At 36.0% G+C, this 20,883-nt stretch overlaps 3 protein-coding genes across 4 annotated transcripts; all 3 read left to right on the forward strand.

Annotated features, from left to right (window-relative positions):
* Positions 1–592: 592 nt before the first annotated feature.
* Positions 593–7,205, forward strand: LOC114533589 (golgin subfamily A member 6-like protein 22). The gene is made up of 9 exons (XM_028555134.1): positions 593–885; positions 1,520–1,736; positions 2,135–2,367; positions 2,529–2,832; positions 3,031–4,617; positions 4,759–4,875; positions 5,347–5,493; positions 5,802–6,143; positions 6,281–7,205. The coding sequence occupies exons 1-9, from the start codon at positions 593–595 to the stop codon at positions 6,641–6,643; spliced, it is 3,603 nt and encodes a 1,200-aa protein (XP_028410935.1). The 3' UTR covers positions 6,644–7,205.
* Positions 7,206–14,281: 7,076 nt separating this feature from the next.
* LOC114533640 (lysine-specific demethylase 8-like) lies at positions 14,282–16,023 on the forward strand. Of its 2 annotated transcripts, XM_028555214.1 has the most exons (3): positions 14,609–14,681; positions 14,761–15,461; positions 15,638–16,023. In XM_028555214.1, exons 2-3 carry the CDS (start codon positions 14,763–14,765, stop codon positions 15,797–15,799), a joined length of 861 nt encoding a protein of 286 aa, XP_028411015.1. In that variant the 5' UTR covers positions 14,609–14,681; positions 14,761–14,762; the 3' UTR covers positions 15,800–16,023. The 2 variants fall into 2 exon arrangements, with proteins under 2 accessions (XP_028411014.1, XP_028411015.1); XM_028555213.1 differs by having other exon boundaries at positions 14,282–15,461.
* A 153-nt stretch (positions 16,024–16,176) lies between these two features.
* LOC114533639 (KIF1-binding protein homolog) lies at positions 16,177–19,418 on the forward strand. Its single transcript, XM_028555212.1, has 5 exons — positions 16,177–16,771; positions 17,272–17,531; positions 17,774–17,971; positions 18,093–18,199; positions 18,388–19,418. Exons 1-5 carry the CDS (start codon positions 16,266–16,268, stop codon positions 19,072–19,074), a joined length of 1,758 nt encoding a protein of 585 aa, XP_028411013.1. The 5' UTR covers positions 16,177–16,265; the 3' UTR covers positions 19,075–19,418.
* The last annotated feature ends 1,465 nt before the right edge of the window (positions 19,419–20,883 follow it).

Here is a 20,883-nt window from a genome sequence, read left to right on the forward strand (position 1 = left end):
GACTATCAATGTATCTAGTGTTAAACTACAGTCGAAAACCTGGCAACTGTTAAAGATTCGTCTTATTTCTTCAAAAATAACCGCAGGTAAAAATAACCGCGTCTTTCGTTGACCATGTTCCTTCTCGTTCTCATCATTTAAAGCCAATTCAAACAGGTAGCTACTACTGGTATTTTAAGATTGTTATTAAACTATTTCAACCGCGACGCTTTCCGGACCGGCTTTAAAATTAAATGTTTTCAAACACTGTATATAATTTACCTCTTCAAATAATATATGATCATGTTTAGTAAAGTCTCGCACAGTTTTCAAAAGATTTCTTTCTGTATTTGTCTCCATTATATATGTACTGTCATCTAAAAATTAAGCCTGAATGTTTTCTCTTCTCTGCGGTTTTTGTTTATCTCTAATAAAAATATTTTGGCTGTCTTGGTAGCCAATCGTATGTGATAGCTGAGCGTGGCTTGGGCAGTTTTGAGGTCAAAGACTTGCATGCCTAACTTGGATTATTCCATTGATGCCACGTCTGTGAATAGAAGAAACATTTTAGTTTGAATCTCTTTCAATCTCACCAATTAAGATCTCTTATAAAATGTTTTATTCGTCTCGGAAAGCTTCGTCATCTACAGCGCGGAAACAAACCTCAGTCACCTCGAAAAGAAACCATTACAGCGATGTAAACAGGGGTGGAAATGATATAGACAAATACGACGATGGAAATAAGAGTGGAAATGACACAGATTTTGGTTCTGCAGAACTGTTATCAACCTCCAGGGAAGATTTGTCCCCAAGCAGATGTAGTTGTCAATCAGGGGGAAGTAATGTCGCGGTCAGGAATGAGACCAGAGACTTGGACAACGAGCATTTCTGGAGTGGGAATTTAAGGTTAGAATATACGGCGTTATGATTTTATATCAGCGTTTGTAGCCTATAAAGATATTTGTATCGCTTCCTGCTGTATGAAGCTTTCTCTATATATTATAAATATAAATACTTGATTAAAAGCCCCACTTTCTAAAAAATCGTATACAAAAGCTAAGGAAGGGACTACACCACGCAGCCTGTGCATCCCGGAACTTTCTAAACGAAGTTTATGTTATGAATAAGAGGCGTTAGTCCTCTACACTCTGCTTTCCCTTTAGGTTGTAAGTGTATAGTGCATCTCATTCTTCATCTCTTTCAATCATTTTTTCGGCTGCGCTTTTTGGATGCAGCTGTTAGCCGTGTGCCAGAATTCACCAATTTTCTCACATGCAGGCTTTGCCTCACCATTTAGGCAGCTATAGCAAACGTCTATAGGCGATATCATGCATGAGAGCAAAAATACAGCATTGTTTAGCTATTATCCATGGCAACGACATTCTGAAGTTTACTATATAATGTACTAAATGGTCATTTTGTAGAAAATAACTAATATATCCAGAAACTGGTTTTTTAGAAGAAATGTGCAGGGGTTGTTAAAAAAATTTAGCATTTCGACCATCAAGCTACATTAAATATTAGAATTCATTTTTTCTAGATTAGAGTTTGATAACAATGGTGGCAGTGATGACGAGCAGCTGAAAGATGAGTTACTCAGGATATTTGACCGTGAAAGATTGGGATTAGAAACTTATTTCAAACAAAAAACAGAAAATATTTTGGCAGGATATCGTCGTAAGCAATATGAGTGGGAAGAGAAGATAAGATCCGAGAGAATGGAATATGAGAAAACCTTGGCTCAGGACAAGATTGAGGTACGAATTATGAATAAATCTGCCTTCGATGCTGCAGAATGCGAATACGAATTGTAATTTTATCAAATTACAGAAACTAATCGTTCATATAACGAAGTAGAGAAAATCTTGTTATAGTCACGTTAAATTTTTAGATGCATTTATAATTTTGGTTTGCCATATTCACTGCGAAAACACGATGACTGGGTACACTACATGTTAACTTCATTGCATTTTAAATTAAACTTTATTTTAAGCATCGGGTGAAAATTCTCATGTGCCGAACCTATTAAAAAAACACAGATCATTCTACTTTTTGCTTAGTATTGTAGTATGGCCATGTCGAGAAAATAATATATCGTCCGTCTACAGCCAACTGTGTACTGATTAGAAAATTCTTTAAAAATTATCATAAATAGATTCAACAAAACTATATTAGCGAGATGGCAAAGATAACAAAGCAATTTAACCAGGAGAGATTGGAGTTGGAAAGTCATTACAAAAAACAAATCGAAGAGTTATCACAACAGTTCGAATTTAGAAAAAAAGAAATGGATGCAACGATCATCAAAGAGCGAACTGAGTTGAAAGAAAGATTAGAGATCGAGTACCAAGCGATGCTGAAATCTCAAAAATCTGCAGACGAACAGAGGTGAAAATTTTAGATTTGTCGCTTTGTTTTTCTTACAGTTAAGATGCCTCTTCAGGCACTGTTTAGTTTTCTACTTTTTCTTGAACAATAATCAGAGTTTTGAGTATGCAAAGAATACTTTGAACAGAACTATGATATGATTCCATTTTCAATTTTTTTAGATATAATCAACAAATTATGGATTTGGAAGAAACTTACAAAAGAAATCTCTTAGAACAAGAGCAAAAGTTGAAAGATTCTTTTTTTGAGGGGGAGTTATCCGGTCGAAGATTGCAATCTGACATGGAAGCAAAGTTTGAACAAGAAAAGTCAATTATAATTGCTGAATGGAAAAAGAGAGTTGAACTTCTTGAAGTCGAGTTAGGAAAAGAAAAAGATCGAGCAAACAGAGAGGAAAGGAAAGTCTGTGAGTCTCACAGAAATGAACTTTCCCAAAAAGATGTCGAACTAGAGAAACAACGTCAGGTAAAGTTCTATTTTTCATATCAAAGATTCATATCGCTTCATGAATTATCGTGAAACACCAGCAGCATATTTTGATCAACTTCAGGAATGTGGGTGAAAATTTATAATCCCGACAACTGCCTGTTTACATGCTTCTGTTACCATGGTGATGTTGCGTTGTGTTTCCGATAAGGGTTGATTCACGTGTTTGTATTACAGGTTGTAGAGACGTTGAAATTGGAACTTTCGCATAAGGACAAGGCTGCAAAAGAACATGAAATCTTCCAGCAGAACATCTTTCTTCGTGGATGTGATGCACTTCCAGGTAAACTTCGTGAAGATTTCGAGAAACTGTTGGCCGCGCATCGTGAAAAACTGGAAAAGAATCTTCGCAAAGAAGAAGAGGGACGGAATATTGAACGTGATGCGCGAATGGCCCTTGAGCGAGAGACGTTGGAAAAACAACTAAAGGTAGAAAGAGATCAAATGAAATTAGATTTAGAGAAAGAACGTGTTGAAATGAGGCATTCCATTCGTGAGAAAGAAGATAAAATGCGCCAAGAGACTAGAGAAGAGACAGAAAGAATGAGAACCAGATTGGAGAGTGAGAGGGAACACATACGAAACGAAGTCATTAAAGAACAGAAAGAAACTTTCATCAAAGAGAAGGAAACAAGAGATGCTGAAATAAAAAGAGAGAAAGAAATTTTAAGAGATCAGATAAGAAAAGAGTGCATACAACAACAACAAGAGACGTTATTGAAGGAAAAAGAGTTGCTACGAGAACAAGTGAAATATGAGTTAAAAATGAATGACAAACAAGTCAATGACGAGAGAACACAGTCAAGATTTATTTCTCAAGAGGAGAAGAAAAGTAAAACAAGAGAACAAATGAATGAGGAGTTGGCAGATCACCGCAGTCATCCCAAATTTGAAACTGAACAGGCGGGAAAAAGAAATGGCTTTGGACAGGATAAAGATGAAATGTGGGATGCCGATGCTAGTCAGAAGAGAAAGCATACTAAACAATGGGTAGAAGGACAGTATCGCTTCAAGAATTATAATCAAGGTTATAAGGAGGACTCTGCTGGACTTGTTGACCAATTCGAAATCGATGATAAAGGGAGCCATACGGGACAAAGTTACGGCGAGCAGGATTGCAGTAAAGAAACTACCGAAGAAAACAAGAACAATAACGAAGGCCTTTTGAAAAGCGAAGATAATAGTGGATGTCAAAAAAGCGATATTTTCAGAAATAAGGATGGTTATTTACACTCGACAAACACGTCTAAAGATCCTGAATACAATCTGAGAAGTCTGAGGGAAGAGAATGAAGGATTGAAAGCGAAAGTGTGTGCATTGCAAGATAATATCTCACTCCATGAGTGTTTTAAGATGGAAGCTAGCGATGAGGTACAACGTTTGAGAAAGACAAACAAAGATTTGAAAATGAAACTTGAAGAACTTGAAAAAAGCCTGAAGGATGAAGACGAAGTTAAGAAAACATTGCAGGAATATAAATTGCAAATAAAGAACTACGAAAAACAATTTAAGAAAAATGAAGAGAAGATCACAGAATACGAGGAAATTTGTGCTGAATATGAACGTTCATTACAAGAATGTCGGAAGAAGATTATGGTGTTCGATAATGATTCCAAATCATCCCCTGCTAATCGAAGTGAGTCACGCGGTGATAAGAAACATTGGAGTGGTAATCCTAAAATTTCTAAAGATGGAAGGAATAATGGGCTGGGATTATTAAATAGTGGAGACGATGGATTAAAAGGAGACCCTGGTGAAGAAATAGTGAGTTTGTCTTCAATAGCAAAGTTTTCATTGATACATTCAAAGCATACAAACTGAACTCTTTTTAGTCCATTTCGATAAAGTCTTTCTGTAACACTCAGAGCACCTTGAAGTTATATTTCCTGTATTTTCTCTTTTTAGATGGACAACATCCTTGAAGATAGACAAACAGAATTGAACAAACTTGTCCCAAGTTTAGAAGAAAAATTAAAATGGATGGAAAAGAAGATTTCTGAAATAACTGTCACTAATCAACAGGTATCGGTATTGTGTATACTATATCCATTTTGGCTTAATTGAGAAGAAAGCATAATCTCACCAATGTAACAGAGCTTATTCTGTAACAAATCAAAAAAGCTTTGCGATTTGGAGCATGCGATTTGGGTCGACAATAGTCGTAACTTTACCCATTTTTTCAATGGAGCAAAGAGTACCCACAAGTTTTCGATTGCCATGGCAGTTGCGTTACCCAACTATAGCAGGCCATTGTAAAGGTGGTATCTTTTGCGAACTGCACTGTGATGTTTTTATGTGAATATTTAGCCTTATGATAGCGCAGAAAAACCAATTACTGACATGCTAAAAAATCATTCGCATTGAAAAAATCGATTTAATATTTATAAGGATAAGAATGGTTGCCACTTACTCTAAATGCTTATTATATATAGGTTATTTGGATAGTTCAGTAAAATGTACTATCTGTGACTTGTATTTTTATGTGTTCTTAAGATCAACACTGACTCTATGAAAAAAGTAAGGTTATCTTCAGATTTGGAGAAATTGCAAACGCAAAATAAAGGCCTGGTAAATAAGTTAAAAACTATACAATGGCAACTTCAAGCAATGGTTGATAAACTTAGGAAGAAGAAGAAAAAAGTAAGTGGAATATTTTCCTGTTATTAATCCGAACAGCGCATGATCAGAACACGCAATATAAAGAAATATTATATCATATATTATAAACCGTAAAATACCATGCACTTTATTCACTCACTATGCATTTAACGGCCTCGTTTTGAATATGTATTCTCTCTTTGTATTTAGTAGTAGGGTTGAAATTTACTGAGGTATACCTATTGATCGAGCATCAGCAATTAGAAACAATTCCGTCCAGAAAAACATGTGAATAAGAAAAGCTTAAACAATAAACATTCAAGTTATTTATTATATGATTGATTATCAAGATTGCGAAACTTAAAAATGAAAACATCATGCTGAAGACCAGTCACCAAAGAGATATCAGTGTTCTTCAACAGAAACTGGAATATTCCAATCAAATAATCAGCCGTTTACAAGATGAATTCAGTACAGAGTCCAGTCAAATCTCTCGACTTCGGGAAGAAATCTCGAATATCAATAGAAAAATGATAGAGGAGCGGGTGTGCGAACAGCGCATGATCAGAGCACGAAGTATTGAAGAAATCGAGAAACTTCGTGACTTGGACAGAGAAAAGATTGACTTACAACGGAAGTTGAATGAAGTGAAGACTGCATTGGATGGTTACTCTGAAAGACTCAAGAATAAGGTTTCTTGCCATTTCTTGTCACTTAGAAACTCAAATATGCGAAATGACTTTAAAAATAGGATAAAAAAATGGTCTGCCTGCTGTTCACGTTTCTATCATAATGTGTTTAATGTTTATATTGTATTTATAATTTTTAGCTTTCCTTTTCTGAGACAACAAGCAGCCAACTCTCACTTAACGCAGGTACAACCGTAGTTCGAGACCTGCAGTTGACTGAAACATTGCAAGCATTGGAAGCCAGCAGAAGAGCATCTCATCGTCAGAATGAACGGCTTCAACATGAAAAAAATGAACTGCAGATTATGATGTCAAGTCTTTGCAAGTCAAAAGAGGACCTCAGGGAGATCGATGGATTCCATACCCACAAAGAGCACCAGTTATCCCCTTGTTCCTCCATATCCTCTTTATCTTCGTCTTGTATGTCTTCACTCGACGGAAGACGTACGAGCGGATTTGGTATGGGTACAAAATTTTCAAGTACATTCTCAATATTTGATTGAAAGATAGTATTGAGTACTATGAAACATGCCAAACTCAACCATTGTCGGCCTAATTTCATTTATTGATATATTTAACAATTATTCGCTGAGGGCGAGGTAAATATCGTTGAAAAAACACGAGACAAGTAGACAACTTTAGACCTAATTTTTTCACTTTTTCTGCTTTCACTTACAATATTTTCGCTAAAATAAAGTATTTCTTCATCTTGGTTTTGGCCCTTTGATAAAAACAACTCTACATTCCTTTCCTAAAATTGGGACAACATTAAGTTCTATTGTTTTCATATAACTCGGCAAGTTATTCGAGTAAAAAAAGAGTTGTATGAAATTATGAATATGTATAGTTACTATAGTTAGGAACACCAGATACACACAAATTTTAACACTGTAATAATGTAATAATGGAACTGCTTTTATTTCAGTAGCTTTAAATAGGTTTGCCTTGGGGCTAAACTGAGAACTAAACCTCTATTAAATATCTCACAACGCAATCAATCATTTCACACAAATACGCAATGAATCATCTCACGACACGTTGAATCATTTCACAACGCCTTGAATAATTTCACAACACGTTCAATCATTTCACAACACGTTGATTCATTTCAGGACACGTTGAATAATTTCACAACACGCTGAATCATTTCACAACGAAATACGCAATAATCATCTCACGACACGTTGAATCATTTTAAACGCGTTGAATCATTTCAAACGCGTTGAATCGTTTCAAAAGCGTTGAATCATTTTAAACGCGTTGATCCATTTGAAACGCGTTGAATCATTTGAAACGTGTTGAATGACTTGAATCATTTCACAACGCGTTGAATCATTTTAAAGGCGTTGAATCATTCAGTTAAACGCGTTGAATCATTTTAAACGCGTTGAATCATTTTAAACGCGTTAAATCATTTGAAACGCGTTGAATCATTTGAAATGCGTTGAATCATTTGAAATGCGTTGAATCATTTTAAACGCGTTGATCCATTTCACAACGCGTTGAATCATTTTAAACGCGTTGAATCATTTTAAACGCGTTGAATTATTTCACAACGCGTTGAATCATTTTAAACGCGTTGAATCATTTTAAACGCGTTAAATCATTTGAAACGCGTTGAATCATTTGAAATGCGTTGAATCATTTGAAATGCGTTGAATCATTTTAAACGCGTTGAATCATTTTAAACGCGTTGAATCATTTTAAACGCGTTGAATCATTTCACAACGCGTTGAATCATTTCACAACACATTGAATCATTTCACAACACATTGAATCATCTCACAACGCATTGAATCATTTCACAACGTGTTGAATCATTTCACAACGCGTTGAATCATTTCACAACACATTGAATCATCTCACAACGCATTGAATCATCTCACAACGTGTTGAATCATTTCACAACGCGCTGAATCATTTCACAACGCGTTGAATCATTTCACAACACATTGAATCATTTCACAACGCGTTGAATCATTTCACAACACGTTGAATCATTTCACAACGCGTTAATTCATTTCACAACGCGTTGAATCATTTCACAACACGTTGAATCATCTCACAACGCATTGAATCATTTCACAACGTGTTGAATCATTTCACAACGCGCTGAATCATTTCACAACACGTTGAATCATTTCACAACACATTGAATCATTTCACAACGCGTTGAATCATTTCACAACACATTGAATCATTTCACAACGCGTTGAATCATTTCACAACGCGTTGAATCATTTCACAACACATTGAATCATTTCACAACGCGTTGAATCATTTCACAACACGTTGAATCATTTCACAACGTGTTGAATCATTTCACAACGCGTTGAATCATTTCACAACGCGTTGAATCATTTCACAACGCGTTGAATCATTTCGCAACGCGTTGAATCATTTCACAACGCGCTGAATCATCTCACAACGCGTTGAATCACTTAACAACGCGCTGAATCTTCTCACAACGCGTTGAATCACTTAACAACGCGTTGAATCATCTCACAACGCGTTGAATCATTTCACAACGCGTTGAATCATTTCACAACGCGTTGAATAATTTCACAACGCGTTGAATCATTTCACAACGCGTTGAATCATTTCACAACGCGTTGAATCATTTCACAACGCGTTGAATCATTTCACAACGTGTTGAATTATTTCACAACGCGCTGAATCATTTCACAACACGTTGAATCATTTCACAACACATTGAATCATTTCACAACGCGTTGAATCATTTCACAACACATTGAATCATTTCACAACGCGTTGAATCATTTCACACACATTGAATCATTTCACAACACATTGAATCATCTCACAACGCATTGAATCATTTCACAACGTGTTGAATCATTTCACAACGCGTTGAATCATTTCACAACACATTGAATCATCTCACAACGCATTGAATCATTTCACAACGTGTTGAATCATTTCACAACGCGCTGAATCATTTCACAACGCGTTGAATCATTTCACAACACATTGAATCATTTCACAACGCGTTGAATCATTTCACAACACGTTGAATCATTTCACAACGCGTTAATTCATTTCACAACGCGTTGATCATTTCACAACACGTTGAATCATCTCACAACGCATTGAATCATTTCACACGTGTTGAATCATTTCACACGCGCTGAATCATTTCACAACACGTTGAATCATTTCACAACACATTGAATCATTTCACAACGCGTTGAATCATTTCACAACCAATTGAATCATTTCACAACGCGTTGAATCATTTCACAACACATTGAATCATTTCACAACGCGTTGAATCATTTCACAACACATTGAATCATTTCACAACGCGTTGAATCATTTCACAACGCGTTGAATCATTTCACAACACATTGAATCATTTCACAACGCGTTGAATCATTTCACAACACGTTGAATCATTTCACAACGTGTTGAATCATTTCACAACGCGTTGAATCATTTCACAACGCGTTGAATCATTTCACAACGCGTTGAATCATTTCGCAACGCGTTGAATCATTTCACAACGCGCTGAATCATCTCACAACGCGTTGAATCACTTAACAACGCGCTGAATCATCTCACAACGCGTTGAATCACTTAACAACGCGTTGAATCATCTCACAACGCGTTGAATCATTTCACAACGCGTTGAATCATTTCACAACGCGTTGAATCATTCACAACGCGTTGAATCATTTCACACACATTGAATCATCTCACAACGCATTGAATCATTTCACAACGTGTTGAATCATTTTCACAACGCGCTGAATTTTCACAACACGAATCATTTCACAACACCAAATTGAATCATTTCACACAACATTCACATCATGTTGAATCATCTCAAACGTTGAAATCATTTCACAACGCATTGAATCATTTCACAACGTGTTGAATCATTTCACAACGTGTTGAATCATTTCACAACGCGCTGAATCATTTCACAACACGTTGAATCATTTCACAACACATTGAATCATTTCACAACGCGTTGAATCATTTCACAACACATTGAATCATTTCACAACGCGTTGAATCATTTCACAACACATTGAATCATTTCACAACACATTGAATCATCTCACAACGCATTGAATCATTTCACAACGTGTTGAATCATTTCACAACGCGTTGAATCATTTCACAACACATTGAATCATCTCACAACGCATTGAATCATTTCACAACGTGTTGAATCATTTCACAACGCGCTGAATCATTTCACAACACGTTGAATCATTTCACAACACATTGAATCATTTCACAACGCGTTGAATCATTTCACAACACATTGAATCATTTCACAACGCGTTGAATCATTTCACAACGCGTTGAATCATTTCACAACACGTTGAATCATCTCACAACGCATTGAATCATTTCACAACGTGTTGAATCATTTCACAACGTGTTGAATCATTTCACAACGCGCTGAATCATTTCACAACACGTTGAATCATTTCACAACACATTGAATCATTTCACAACGCGTTGAATCATTTCACAACACATTGAATCATTTCACAACGCGTTGAATCATTTCACAACACATTGAATCATTTCACAACACATTGAATCATCTCACAACGCATTGAATCATTTCACAACGTGTTGAATCATTTCACAACGCGTTGAATCATTTCACAACACATTGAATCATCTCACAACGCATTGAATCATTTCACAACGCGTTGAATCATTTCACAACACGTTGAATCATCTCACAACGCATTGAATCATTTCACAACGCGTTGAATCATTTCACAACGCGTTGAATCATTTCACAACACATTGAATCATTTCACAACGCGCTGAATCATTTCACAACGTGTTGAATCATTTCACAACGCGTTGAATCATTTCACAACACATTGAATCATTTCACAACACATTGAATCATTTCACAACACATTGAATCATTTCACAACACATTGAATCATTTCACAACACATTGAATCATCTCACAACGCATTGAATCATTTCACAACGTGTTGAATCATTTCACAACACATTGAATCATCTCACAACGCATTGAATCATTTCACAACGTGTTGAATCATTTCACAACGCGTTGAATCATTTCACAACACATTGAATCATCTCACAACGCATTGAATCATTTCACAACGTGTTGAATCATTTCACAACGCGCTGAATCATTTCACAACACGTTGAATCATTTCACAACACATTGAATCATTTCACAACGCGTTGAATCATTTCACAACGCGTTGAATCATTTCACAACACATTGAATCATTTCACAACGCGTTGAATCATTTCACAACACGTTGAATCATTTCACAACGTGTTGAATCATTTCTCAACGCGTTGAATCATTTCACAACGCGTTGAATCATTTCACAACGCGTTGAATCATTTCGCAACGCGTTGAATCATTTCACAACGCGCTGAATCATCTCACAACGCGTTGAATCACTTAACAACGCGCTGAATCTTCTCACAACGCGTTGAATCACTTAGCGTTGAATCATCTCACAACGCGTTGAATCATTTCACAACGCGTTGAATCATTTCACAACGCGTTGAATAATTTCACAACGCGTTGAATCATTTCACAACGCGTTGAATCATTTCACAACGCGTTGAATCATTTCACAACACATTGAATCATCTCACAACGCATTGAATCATTTCACAACGTGTTGAATCATTTCACAACGCGCTGAATCATTTCACAACACGTTGAATCATTTCACAACACATTGAATCATTTCACAACGCGTTGAATCATTTCACAACGCGTTGAATCATTTCACAACACATTGAATCATTTCACAACGCGTTGAATCATTTCACAACACGTTGAATCATTTCACAACGTGTTGAATCATTTCTCAACGCGTTGAATCATTTCACAACGCGTTGAATCATTTCACAACGCGTTGAATCATTTCGCAACGCGTTGAATCATTTCACAACGCGCTGAATCATCTCACAACGCGTTGAATCACTTAACAACGCGCTGAATCTTCTCACAACGCGTTGAATCACTTAACAACGCGTTGAATCATCTCACAACGCGTTGAATCATTTCACAACGCGTTGAATCATTTCACAACGCGTTGAATAATTTCACAACGCGTTGAATCATTTCACAACGCGTTGAATCATTTCACAACGCGTTGAATCATTTCACAACGCGTTGAATCATTTCACAACGTGTTGAATTATTTCACAACGCGCTGAATCATTTCACAACACGTTGAATCATTTCACAACACATTGAATCATTTCACAACGCGTTGAATCATTTCACAACACATTGAATCATTTCACAACGCGTTGAATCATTTCACAACACATTGAATCATTTCACAACACATTGAATCATCTCACAACGCATTGAATCATTTCACAACGTGTTGAATCATTTCACAACGCGTTGAATCATTTCACAACACATTGAATCATCTCACAACGCATTGAATCATTTCACAACGTGTTGAATCATTTCACAACGCGCTGAATCATTTCACAACGCGTTGAATCATTTCACAACACATTGAATCATTTCACAACGCGTTGAATCATTTCACAACACGTTGAATCATTTCACAACGCGTTAATTCATTTCACAACGCGTTGAATCATTTCACAACACGTTGAATCATCTCACAACGCATTGAATCATTTCACAACGTGTTGAATCATTTCACAACGCGCTGAATCATTTCACAACACGTTGAATCATTTCACAACACATTGAATCATTTCACAACGCGTTGAATCATTTCACAACCAATTGAATCATTTCACAACGCGTTGAATCATTTCACAACACATTGAATCATTTCACAACGCGTTGAATCATTTCACAACACATTGAATCATTTCACAACGCGCTGAATCATTTCACAACACGTTGAATCATTTCACAACACATTGAATCATTTCACAACGCGTTGAATCATTTCACAACCAATTGAATCATTTCACAACGCGTTGAATCATTTCACAACACATTGAATCATTTCACAACGCGTTGAATCATTTCACAACACATTGAATCATTTCACAACGCGTTGAATCATTTCACAACGCGTTGAATCATTTCACAACACATTGAATCATTTCACAACGCGTTGAATCATTTCACAACACGTTGAATCATTTCACAACGTGTTGAATCATTTCACAACGCGTTGAATCATTTCACAACGCGTTGAATCATTTCACAACGCGTTGAATCATTTCGCAACGCGTTGAATCATTTCACAACGCGCTGAATCATCTCACAACGCGTTGAATCACTTAACAACGCGCTGAATCATCTCACAACGCGTTGAATCACTTAACAACGCGTTGAATCATCTCACAACGCGTTGAATCATTTCACAACGCGTTGAATCATTTCACAACGCGTTGAATCATTTCACAACGCGTTGAATCATTTCACAACGCGTTGAATCATTTCACAACACATTGAATCATCTCACAACGCATTGAATCATTTCACAACGTGTTGAATCATTTCACAACGCGCTGAATCATTTCACAACACGTTGAATCATTTCACAACACATTGAATCATTTCACAACGCGTTGAATCATTTCACAACACGTTGAATCATTTCACAACGCGTTGAATCATCTCACAACGCATTGAATCATTTCACAACGTGTTGAATCATTTCACAACGTGTTGAATCATTTCACAACGCGCTGAATCATTTCACAACACGTTGAATCATTTCACAACACATTGAATCATTTCACAACGCGTTGAATCATTTCACAACACATTGAATCATTTCACAACGCGTTGAATCATTTCACAACACATTGAATCATTTCACAACGCGTTGAATCATTTCACAACACGTTGAATCATTTCACAACGTGTTGAATCATTTCACAACGCGTTGAATCATTTCACAACGCGTTGAATCATTTCACAACGCGTTGAATCATTTCGCAACGCGTTGAATCATTTCACAACGCGCTGAATCATCTCACAACGCGTTGAATCACTTAACAATGCGCTGAATCATCTCACAACGCGTTGAATCATTTCGCAACGCGTTGAATCACTTAACAACGCGCTGAATCATCTCACAACGCGTTGAATCACTTAACAACGCGTTGAATCATTTCACAACGCGTTGAATCAAATCAGGGGGGGAGTAAGTTTTTAAAAAAATTTTTGAGAAAATATGGCCGTTTAATAATAATTTAGCAATGAAGTTTGCTCGGATTTTCACGACAGCTGTATGCAATACCTTCCCAGCGTTACGTTTAAGAGAAAACGATGCAAGCCAGGAAATTTCATGTGTTAGGTCGAAGTGTGGGGACATGTTAATTTGGCTTCTCGAAGAAGCTTGTGAAAATTTTTGTCAAAACAAACTTGCTGTAAGTTTATCTTCCAGCCAAGCTGTTATAGATTTATCTTGGGAGAAAATAAACACTGGTTATTGGAAAGATGTTGATATATCATGGAGAAAATTATACTCCTTTGCAACGGTTGTTAAGGCTTTGGCACATTTTAAAATGGATAATTTGAAAGAAGCAATCAAGGTATGTGATATGGGCCTGTTGCTTGGTTGCCCTATTTTAGATAATATTTTGACAAAAATTGTTTGCTTCGTTCAAAAAGAAATGTGCGAAGCTCAAAAACTCAACAAAAGGCAAGAAAAAATTAGTATTGCAGAAGGAAACTTGCCAGCATTCCAGCAATCAACTTTACTTGGAGAGAAATATTCATCACTTGAGAGTAAACAAGTTAAACTGAGTGATAATGGCAAGCAAAATATTGAACAGAAGTTTTGTCCAAGTCTGAGTACATTTCAAAATGAATTTATGGACAGTCAAGTTCCTGTTGTAATACAAGGAGTAATGGATCATTGGCCAGCAAGAAGTTCCCGACCATGGAGTTTCAATTATCTTCAAGAAATTGCTGGTAATAGGACTGTGCCAGTTGAGATTGGATCACATTATACTGATGAATCATGGTCACAAAAACTGATAACCATTAATGAGTTTGTCAGCAGGTGCCAAACCAATTGCAATAATGATATGAGCAAAATCACATATTTGGCTCAGCATCAGTTATTTGATCAAATTCCAGAACTTGCAAAAGACATTGCTATACCAGATTATTGTTGCCTTGGTGACAATGATGATGTGATTATTAATGCATGGTTTGGCCCAGGAGGAACAGTATCACCATTACATCATGATCCATACCATAATTTACTAGCTCAGGTTGTTGGTAAGAAATACATCCGGATATATTCAACGGCAGAAACCGATAAACTGTATCCCCATGACTCATTTTTGTTGTCAAACACAAGTCAGGTATGCATATTAGGTAGTATTCTTAAATGATTTTTATGGTGACTAGTGACAGCAAATTGTTGTCAATGATTAAGAACTATGTTGGTTAGCACTCAGTACCTTTCAGTAACTTAAACATTAATTCAACATATTAGTAATCAATTGTAACTAATTTATCTGTGTCTTTTTATATCAAGGTTGATATTGAGAATCCTGATTTAGAAAAATATCCCTTGTTTGAGACTGCTGACTATAAAGAGTGCATACTCAAGGCAGGGGAAATGTTGTATATTCCCAAGAAACATTGGCATTTTGTTAAATCATTATCAGTCAGTTTTTCTGTTAGTTTTTGGTGGTAATACTGACTTCACAAAGTCATGCAGGATAGTGCGTTGTGCTGCTTGCTAGTGTTATGTAATATTTCAAAACTTTTAGAATTTTCTCTCCAACCTAAAAATTATTATGCAACTAATTGATTTCAAATATATTGTCTAAATATTTCAAATATCCAATGTATTTTGTAAAATAAATGTATTATAGACAGAAATAATGTCCATCAAATGAATATACACCTTACTATTTCATAATAATCTATAAAACTACAAAAGATTGCTTCACTGAGATTGAAATCTTACTTCTAGCATTGTCGAATGGCATAAACAAAAATTAAGAATAAACAATCTGTTATGAGGAATATATCTAAAACTCTACCATATAACAGTATTATGGTGTAGTCACTGGATAAGCCCAGTAACAAGCACCATTGTCAGCACCACTGACTCAGTGCTAGCGCCAGGCCCTCACTCCTCAGGTCTGAAATTCAAAATGGCCGCCAATTTAGCTGCAAGTGAAGAGTTTAGAATTTGGCTAGAAACCCAGGGAAATTTACGCTTTAAAGAAGCATTAAAATTATCAAAAGAGGGTTCTGGAAATGATCGTGAAACTGAGCCATATAAATCGAAATACGCCGCACGGGAAATACTGTTGAATATTAAAAATAAATTGGAATCATTTATTGTTGATGAATGTGAACTAAAATTGATATTGATTTCGGTTAAATGCGCTGTACATTATGAACTTGGTTTAAATCATATTGAGACGGATGAAATAAGCACTGGAGAACGATATTTAAACGGTGTTAAAGAGAATTTCGAAGAATATAAATTGAAACCAGAATTTTGTATAGTTATGGTAAAATGCTTGCAACAACTTGGAATGATATGGAACGAAAGGGGTGACATTGAGAAGTGCCTTGCGTATTTTACTGATGCAGAAATATTATATAATGAGTATACGGCAATTTCTGAAGTAGCACCCTGGAATACTGACATGTAAGTCAAAGAAAATGAAATCTTGAAAAATTTAGGAAATAAAATAGATAATATGTACCATTTGCATGAGAGATACTAGGGTGCTATCTACCAGGATCCATTCTATGTCACACCAAAGATGCTCTGAGGTTGTTGTCGTCTGCCAAATGAAGTTAAGTCTCAAGTGACTGAATGCTGTAAACACTAGAAAAGATGAGTATAAGGCAAAGATGCTTAAGTATGTGCCTAGCCTCAACATGATTATGCGCCAGTTACCCAAAAATCTAGGCACAATGTGCATGGGATGCCTTTTGAGGTTCCACTAATAAAATTAAAAATTTTAAAGATAAAGACCACTAACCTGCTCAAAAGAATGTGGATATTAAATTTGCCCATGAAATCAAATCTTTGTGTCGAATATTTTTTACCAATTAATTATATTGGTACACTGTTGCACATTGGATCTTGAACATTTCTGCATGCCTGGTACTGAATCAGTTCTTCATTGTATTTCATTTTAGGTTATTTGCTTTTGGTAGTGGAAGCAACTCTGGCAAAGAAAGTGAATTTGAAAGTCTACATACTCATACGTTTTATTATTTAACTCAAGCATATAAAAACAATGGACAAAATAAGAAATCAGCTGAGTATGGACACAAAACATTACAAAGACAACTATCAACAAAAATCTATGATCCTGTAGACTGGGCAGTAAACTGTGCCACATTGTCACAATATCACTTGACACAAGGGGATTATACAAGTGCAAAACATTGTCTAGGTAAAGTATAGTTTTAATATGGTTTACTACTTTCATAGATACAGCAACTTGAGAGTGCACTTTTTCATATTTCATGTAGAACATTTTGCTAAGGAATATTTAGCATTGTTTAAATTTGATAAATGCAACTGGTTTTCCTCATAATTTTTCATTATATTCTCATATTTAACTTGAAACATATCTTGATAACTTCAAACACAATGACCAATTGCACAACGTTTCTGGTTTTTTAATCATTTTAGCTGCTGCAAGTTGCATTATTGTTGAGTGTGGAAATTATGAAGAACAAGCAAGTCTTGATGTTGAGAATGAAGGAGAGGAAGACAGAAAACAACGAGAAAGAATTCCAGAGGCAAAAGCAAATGTTGCCCTATGTTGGAGTAAATATTTTTTAAATTTATTGAAATTATCTGCAGAAAGCGAATATGACGAGGACACAGGTAAATGTTGCAATAGTATGATTTATATAAAAAAGATAGGGCACAACTTAGAGTGAATAAGAATAGAAGTTAAGTATAAGATGTATATGTACTGATCCAAACGTCTTTTTGTGTTATGTAGATCAGCCTGAGGAAACTAAAGATCTAAATATACTTCAATTTGAAGGATTAGATGTCTCTCAAATTGAATCAGAAATTTCCTTCAGTAGAGCAAACAACTTTGACGAGGTACTGTATTTCATCTACTAGCTCTCCATACATTGAACATCAGGGGGGGGGGTGCTTATGTCATGGCAGGGTCAAGCAGTAAATTGCAACATGTTGCAGAACAACAACATCAAAACAGTTCATGTGTGCAATTCCTATTATTTGGTAATCCTTGAGTCATACACTTTTTTTTTCCTCCGAAATTTCAGGCACGTCTTCTTTTCCTTGCTGGTCAAAAACATCTCAATGCTGCAAAGCAGTTTTATCAACTTGACGGGTACGTCTTGAATTATGTGGAAATCATTCAAGACCACAGTCAGTTGTTCCGATATCTTACTGCTTTCGAGACGGACTTGGAACGACAATGTAAAATGTGCAAAAGAAGAATAGATATGTTGACTGAAGTATTAATAGAGTTGAATCCCCAGCATTATTTATTAATTTGCCGCCAGCTTACTTATGAAATTGGTTCCGTGTACGGAGATATGGCAGATCTAAAGATGGAAATTATAAAAACTGCAAACCAGGATAAACCTTCAGTACATCAGATAAAGAAAATCAACTCTCTGCTGTGCAACAGCGCCAAGTTTTTCTCAAATTTTATCGATTCAATGAAGCAAGAAGGAAAGTTACCAGAAAAGTTTGACGAGTCTCTATTGCGTGTTGCACTACTTGCGCACGTGTATCTTGCACGTGCGCACGCAAAACAAATCTGCGCAACGCGCGAGGAGAGATTGCTGAATCAGCAAAAAGCTTTAGACTTGTACAAGTTTGTTGTGAATTATTGTGATAATGACGAGAATGGTGCGAGAGCTTTCCAAGATGAGTTAGTAGCTTGTAGAGAGATGGTCGACTTATTGCCATTTAGATTGGATCAAATTGGACAGAAAGAATAGAATATGGGACTATATCCTGAGCGTGAACCAGTTTCCTAAATAGAGAAAAAACGAACGATATTCATTGTCTTGTTTAAGGCGGAGATATTTTTATTTCTAATATTTTGTTTCTTTTTATTCTAATAAGTGTCACATGACAGTTGCTGCTCTGTATTGGGTTCAGAAGTCAAGTATCAAAGTTGAGGGTAGAACTGTCGATGACAAAAAATACTATATTTATATAATGTACGTTATCTTGGTATTCCAGACTCGCGGCTGCACGGGTTATTGATAGTCGAACTTATAGACAAAGTAGATAATGGTAGAAAGTTAACGAAACAACGTGGTTATATATCTGAATAAAATACTTCATGTAAAACAGTAAATGTTGTGGAATAACTATCTCAGAAGGTATCTCGGAAGATCGCACAATATTACTCTGGTTTTTTCCGTTTAAAAGTTCTAAAAGACTTTAATTACATAAAATTCCTTTTCTCAGTGTTTCTTTCATCGAGAACACATCATGCTAGAGTGATAATTACGTTTTTTCCCGTAAAAGCACGGAAGAAATTGATATGTTATCGACCAGCAGATTTTTTAAAGCATTTTAATTAAATATGAATGAAAAAAATGTATGCATTACGTTCGGTTTCCTACATGTATTTTTTTATTTCCAGACTGTGTAACGTTTTAAGGATCGCTTTCAGAAGAAATCAGACAGACATAAGACCTCAGGCTTGTTGAATATAATATATCAATGAATAAAAAACTTGACTTTGTCTCAGTTGTTATTCAGTGATGTTTACCTTGCCTTCTGCGAACAATTGTTAAAAAATATATCATTCAAAACGTATGCAGCTGTGCACACTTGGTCGTGACGTAAGGAATTGCGTGTGATCTGTTGGTAATATCACATGAAAACTGTCAGCGCTTTTGGTCACACTGATGGTATTACAAGCCTCGTTTTCATAATTTGGAAAGACAGAGGCGCAACCTCGTACCCAGGGTTTTATTACCTTCAACCATATCAGTGACAGTGTTAACTACAAATCTATCCGCGGTGTTAGCCTGTAATTTAAAACATATTTTCAGATCCATGTTTTTCAGTGAAAAATTGACCTCGATAAATAAATCGTTTCAATCTAAATTAAGTTAAGTATAAATCCAAAACCCGACCGTCATGACGCTAATGATTACTTACAAGGTCTTGACGAGATAAAATATTTCAAAATAATGAATTACAATTATTACGTAAAGCAGGAGAGGTGTGTCTCGCGAGTTTTGACTTTTTATTTTAGATGCCTGTGATAAGACATCTTAGAAAAGCGTCAAACAAAATCAAACATGCCTGACCTAAAATATCAGCCGTACCGGGTGTAAAAAACCACAAAGTGGTTTTATTCGTCGTTTTTTCGATTACAAAAATCGTAGGCCCCCTGGAATTATTAGGTTGCGTTTTTTTTAAAGACCCTGTAGTTTCTGTTTCTTCCGTTCATGTCCATGTAAACTTTGGCGCTAAAAAAATCCATTTTGCATATTCAAATTTGCATTCATTGTTGGATCACTTAGCCGCACTTCTCTAGTGTTGACAGTATATTGTAACACCCATAAGCAAAATGTCTAGAATTTTGTAGATGGCGAAGCCGTTTCAACATCAAATCTTTACATTTTGAAGACGCTTCGAAATCGTACGACGAGTACCAGCTGTCTGCTATGGGTTGTACGAGGTGACATAACATTCCATACTCCACAAATGATCGCGGTGGTCGCCCAATCGGTTCAGACATGAGAGGCAACATTTCAGAGAATTGCTGGGTTGATATATTATAT

This window comes from Dendronephthya gigantea, unplaced genomic scaffold (assembly GCF_004324835.1).
Source record: "Dendronephthya gigantea isolate DGI-Jeju-01 unplaced genomic scaffold, DenGig_1.0 000093F, whole genome shotgun sequence".
NCBI classification, from domain to species: domain Eukaryota; kingdom Metazoa; phylum Cnidaria; class Anthozoa; order Malacalcyonacea; family Nephtheidae; genus Dendronephthya; species Dendronephthya gigantea.

What these genes read in the sequence shown, in the direction of transcription:
- LOC114533639 (XM_028555212.1), top strand. Translation starts at nt 16,266, where the DNA reads ATGGCCGCCAATTTAGCTGCAAGTGAAGAGTTTAGAATTTGGCTAGAA. An exon ending in AAGTGCAAAACATTGTCTAG is followed by an intron (nt 17,532 to 17,773) that starts GTAAAGTATAGT and finishes TAATCATTTTAG; the next exon opens with CTGCTGCAAGTTGCATTATT. An exon ending in GAGCAAACAACTTTGACGAG is followed by an intron (nt 18,200 to 18,387) that starts GTACTGTATTTC and finishes CCGAAATTTCAG; the next exon opens with GCACGTCTTCTTTTCCTTGC.
- LOC114533640 (XM_028555213.1), top strand. Translation starts at nt 14,346, where the DNA reads ATGAAGTTTGCTCGGATTTTCACGACAGCTGTATGCAATACCTTCCCA. An exon ending in TGTTGTCAAACACAAGTCAG is followed by an intron (nt 15,462 to 15,637) that starts GTATGCATATTA and finishes TTTTATATCAAG; the next exon opens with GTTGATATTGAGAATCCTGA.
- LOC114533589 (XM_028555134.1), top strand. Translation starts at nt 593, where the DNA reads ATGTTTTATTCGTCTCGGAAAGCTTCGTCATCTACAGCGCGGAAACAA. An exon ending in AAATCTGCAGACGAACAGAG is followed by an intron (nt 2,368 to 2,528) that starts GTGAAAATTTTA and finishes CAATTTTTTTAG; the next exon opens with ATATAATCAACAAATTATGG. An exon ending in TTAGGAAGAAGAAGAAAAAA is followed by an intron (nt 5,494 to 5,801) that starts GTAAGTGGAATA and finishes TTGATTATCAAG; the next exon opens with ATTGCGAAACTTAAAAATGA.